At 40.0% G+C, this 5,146-nt stretch overlaps 1 protein-coding gene across 2 annotated transcripts in view; it reads right to left on the bottom strand.

Annotated features, from left to right (window-relative positions):
- Nucleotides 1-3,881, bottom strand: part of LOC107659307 (platelet-derived growth factor subunit A-like) — a 9,127-nt gene extending 5,246 nt beyond the window's left edge. The window contains exons 1-2 of one of the 2 annotated variants that reach the window (XM_016448200.1): nucleotides 3,270-3,881; nucleotides 2,431-2,527 (exon numbers count right to left, since the gene is read on the bottom strand). In XM_016448200.1, coding sequence (XP_016303686.1) covers nucleotides 2,431-2,527; nucleotides 3,270-3,329 — 157 coding nt within the window. In that variant the 5' untranslated portion in view covers nucleotides 3,330-3,881. The remainder of the gene's footprint in view (nucleotides 1-2,430; nucleotides 2,528-3,269) is intronic. The other variant, XM_016448199.1, reaches the window with a different exon arrangement.
- Between the last annotated feature and the right edge of the window lie 1,265 nt (nucleotides 3,882-5,146).

Raw genomic sequence — 5,146 nt, 5'->3', positions numbered from 1 at the left:
TAACAAAGAGTGAAAAATTGAAGGGGGTCTGAATACTTTCCGTACCCACTGTATTTTGACTTGTAGAACAAGCTAACATCCCTCCCTCACTATTGTCAAGAAAAAGCGCCCTTGAACCTCTTTGTGAATGTAATTGAAAAATCAAGAAAACCCGGTCTGATTACTACTGTAAATAAAGAATAAAGGTGTCTGCCAACCTGCCAGCACACTTCATATGAAAAACTTCCTCCTTTACACACAGATCACAAAACAAATATATGCACCGCCGGAGGCCACGCAGAGAAAACCCAGACTCAACAATAAGATGTTCGGAAAGGATTGTGTCGTTGAAAATGCTTTAAGGACAGCAGGATTGTTAGTCTGACCAAAGTGTGCAGTATTTAATCATGCTGTTCCGCAGAGCCATTCAGCGGGACGACGGGGGACAGAGATGCCCCTGTTGTTGTCCCCGGAAACCAGCCCAATGGAGGAGGAGGCTGGTTTTAATTCAGGGTTGAGCACCGTGGCCGACCGACCCGCACGGTCATTAGCGGAGCAACAGACCTCACAAACACAAACACTACTTGAGCTTCAGCCTCTTTTCTCTCCCAAACACACACTCGCACGCAGAGACGCACACAAACTGAGGAATTCGACATGAATAATACATTACAGCAGCACTGGCATTCAGCCGCACTCAACTCATAAAGGCGGCATGACAACAGTATAATGGAGAGAGTCTCTTGACCTCCCTCAGGCACCAGCCACACAGACGCAGCTGTTTGCATTTCAATTACAGCGCTTATGGGCCAAATCAAATTTGAGACTCATATCGTTACGGCTGCAGCATTTCCTCATTAGATGTGCTGGAAGTTTATATTTGAAGCACCGAGGAGATTTTAACCCTTTAGGTTGGGTCGGTAAATTCAGGCTAATTCTTTGCCGTCAAAAGTTTCCAATCAGGGTCAAGTGAACCGAAACCAACCAAATCGTACTGGGCTGCCTGCCTTAAATATGATTCGTGGGGTGTGCAAAACGACATCTTTTATTTTATGAAAAACTAGTCGATTTTGAAAATATGTAGTTGCACATCTTTCCAGTATAAATGCAGCTGGGGATGACGAATTACGATTGAGAATGCAAATAAATGCAAGAAATGGGACCAGTAGCAATGCAGTATGCAAATATTGCAATGACATCATCACTGTCAGTTAAATTTTAAATTTAGATTAGATTGAATAACAAACTTTCTATAACAGATTTGTTTTAGAACTCTGAATTCGAAAAATATTTTTTCTTCATTTTTTTGTGCACAAAACAAACACTTGTCAACAAAAAGGCTGAAATTTCTAAGTCTGAATGAATTATCGCTCTATAAACACTTCATGATTGGACTACCCTTTAATAAACGAGACAACCGCTTTTAAAAAATGTAATGATATAGTTTACTGGACTTGCATTTTCAGGGTCTAAAGGCCCGTTCACACCAAGGACGATAACTATAAAGATAACGATGAAGATATAGTTCTAAAAATCGTTCTCAATGTTAAAGAATAGCAGAGTCCACACCACAGCTATAACAATAAAGGCACAGAGAAACGATATCATTGGAATCACTTTCAGAGCAAATTTTTCCAGCTGATGAACGATACAAACATTGATACCCAATCAGAATCCATCCTGCTATAACGAGCTCGAGAATTTAAAGCAGCAGATGAGCCTGCGCTTAGAATAAACAGACGATATCGTTCGATGGTGTGGACGCTAATATCTTTATCTTTATAGTTATCTGTATAGTTATCGTTCTTGGTGTGAACGGGGCTTTACACTGATGTTGACATTGATGTATTTGATTTGGTGCCGCCAAAACATGACATCATTTACCAAGTTCAAATACTCCAGCGACGCATGTGGCGCCACGAGTGCAGGGACGGCACTGCAGTCTCTAGGCAACAAGTGCTGAGGCGTTCACTTTAAACTCGATTAAATGTCGAGGTCCATGAACTTTGAATGCAGTGAAAGATTGAGTGAGTTTCCTCTGAAAGGATATTTCTCAGAGTCTTGTTCTCCAAACAGTGTGCCTCAACGCTTTGGTGACTTGACACGTTTCACTCGTGAACAAATCAGTGTCTTGGTAGTTGTAGTCCTTATTTAGCAACTTGTTAGCAAGTGAGTTTTAACAAATCAGTTGAGTGAATGTTTCAATGAGTCACTCTTAACATAAACTTCTTGCCACCTATTACATTAAGATGTAACCTGCACAAAGGGCCAATAAGCAAAACCGTGAACGAATCTGAACAAATCTTTTTCCTTTTGAAAAGACTCAAAAGATTCAAATCAGTGATATGAATAACCACAAGCTGCCATTGCCTTTTAAGTTTAGGATATACAACTTACTCAACCTATACTCACTCGTCTTATCAAATAACAAGAAAAACAGCTAGACTTTACCTAAGAAGTCAATCTCCAGGATCCTCTGGAGGTCGCTGATGCTGCGGATCTCACTATTAGAGAGTCTCTCAATCAGCTCTTGCGGAATTGGTGCTTCCTGTGAAAAAAAAAATAAAACGTCAAATTCAAATTAAGATTGTTGTAGGTTGTCATAATATTTCATCACTGTTTCTTTTAAAAATCGATAAAGCTTTTTTTTTAATACTTCCTGACTTTATATAACTTTACAAAAATAACCAACATGCAAGAAAACAGAAAAGTCCCATTTAGACCCTCATGACTGTGTCAAGCATTAGGTTTAAAAATATCTCACATTTTCATCTTTTTCTGAAAAAAAAAAAAAACTAGCTTTGTGGATCAAACCCTATAAATTCTTAATAGGCTATTTATAACTATAACAAAAACAATGTGAATGATTAAGCGCACACGTGTGTTTAAAGTCCAGTGAACTTGATGGTTGCACCACTTGACACATTTATGTGCAGAAAATTGTCTCTCTTATTTTCAATTGTATGTAACCATGAGTGCAGATATTACATTTCTAAGAACTATCCACATGTGTTTAAACTATTTCAGAAAATGTATTTTTCAAAAACTATGGGTTAAAAAATTGATTTTAGAACGTCCATCATCTTCGACATTCTCGTTTCTCACATAAAATTAATTAATATACGATTTTAAAACCATTTAAGTTATAATTAAGCACTGCGTAGTGACAGGCCTTACTATAAATGTTCGCTCTCTCTTTCTATTTATAAAGGAATCTCTCTCTTAAGGAAAACCCATCGTGTTCTTCTTCTTCTATCCTCAATGCATAGGTGTTTAGATGTTGATCTTACCTCAGCGGCTGCTGAAAGCAGAGAGCAGCAGAAGAGAAAGTGGATCAGCGCGGCTCTCATCTCCCCTGTGGTCCAAATGTGTCCCAGCGCAGGCGAAACCTTCCTGACCGGAGCCGCAAAGATGCTCCAACCGGCGTGGAGCCAGGGAACATGCCTTCCCACAGACAAATCTCTCAAAGGATAAACTCTACACAAGTCCGACAAGTTCACAAACCTAGCCCTAAAATCGACTCTATGAAAGCAAACGAACTCCTTTTAATACGTTTCTTGTCCTTCTAATACACCCAATTAAGTCAAACCCACAAATCAGTGCGCGAGATCATTTCGCAGAAAAAGAAAACATGAATGAAGCGATCCTTCATCCTTTCACCGCATCAGAATTGTATTTGAAAAAAAAATGTAATCCATGTGTACTCCTATAGGCTCAAAATCGTGGGACAAAGGGTTCACATTTATCCAAAATAGTCCATCTTTATGCACCGTCCACACTGTGTCCTCACATAAAAGTGGTTTGGTTCAAACTTCAGCAGGTCTCGCAGCGTGGAAAGGATCTGACAGTGAATGAACTGCAGCTTCTCTCATCTCCTCATTTTAAACTCAACGAGCCGCGCGCCCCCTCAGGACGAGATAATCTCTGCTAACCAAAACTGCAGTGGTGGGGATTTTGATTAATCTCAGTGACTCGAATCTTTAAAAAATGATTAATTCAGTGACCCTTTCTGGACAAGCGACATCAGTCACTCAAGCAATTCGATGAAGACACCGTGTTTGTTTACAAATTTGTTCAGAAATGATCTACCACTAGAAATTGGAATGTGTCGCTTTGCTAAACCTATGAAGACAATTAATAAGAAATTATTTGATCTTCGCTCTGCATTTCCTCAAGATTTGACAAACGAGGACGTGACATTCTGCCAAAAAAATGCGTCGCGTGTACCTGAAAGATAAACCGTCGCGTGTATTAAAATAACGAATATATTTTGCTTTATATTCCGACTCTGGAGGTGAGTTAGCAAGGTGTTTTCCTCGGAGCTATTATAAATGTAATAGTTAACACATTTAGTTCAGATTCACAAGGTGTTTACATTAGCCGTGTGCTCTGTCAGACTAATGTCTAACAGGAGAAATAGGGGTGAGTGAGTTTCAGGGTCTGCTGAAGCCAGTGTTCTCCTCAGTTTTAGATGGGCGAATCCTTAATTAGCCCCACTGAGACAGGAAGCATCACAGACTGACAACTATTGAGGAGAAATGATTGGAAAGAAAGCAACACTGAATAGGCTACAAAAGAAAAAAGGAGAAGGTGAAGACTGCAGGAGGTGAGCACAATGTCCCTAGAGTTGAAACAATAGCTGATAAAATAGACACGGCACACATATTACTTTCCAAATAGGGTTTGGTGCAAATTGGTGAGGTAAAAGTGAATAACAGAATTCTCTGGAAGCTTTCCATCCATTCCGCTCATACCAAAGACTGGAATTTTGTTTTATAACAGTGCATTCTGGTTGTGCATGTTCTTGTTTCGTTTCATACAAGCGTGTGTGTGTGTGTGACAAGCATGAGTTGCATTCCTGACCCTGGCTTTAGCCGTAAGATGGAGAGGAATGTGTGAGGACCCACACACACACACCAAAGCTTCAGCAGGTGAAGAATCTGGAAATCCAGCGTCTATGTAGTTCATGACTGACATCTCAATGAAGACAGAGGGGGGAAGGGGTATGAGGTCAGATGAGCTGAACTGAAAGGGCTGATACGGAAAGACGTTTTGATATGGATGGCTATCAAGTGACAGTTTGATATGGAGGAAAAAGGAAAAGCAAATGAGGGAACATTTGTTATGGCTGTGGTAAAAATAGGCAGAGAAAGAAGGGACTATGGGA

The sequence above is a fragment of the Sinocyclocheilus anshuiensis genome, unplaced genomic scaffold (genome assembly GCF_001515605.1).
Source record: "Sinocyclocheilus anshuiensis isolate Anshui unplaced genomic scaffold, SAMN03320099.WGS_v1.1 scaffold912, whole genome shotgun sequence".
Classification (NCBI taxonomy): Eukaryota; Metazoa; Chordata; class Actinopteri; order Cypriniformes; family Cyprinidae; genus Sinocyclocheilus; species Sinocyclocheilus anshuiensis.
Note: the sequence above shows the minus strand (reverse complement) of the source record. Positions and strands in the feature narration are given on the sequence as shown.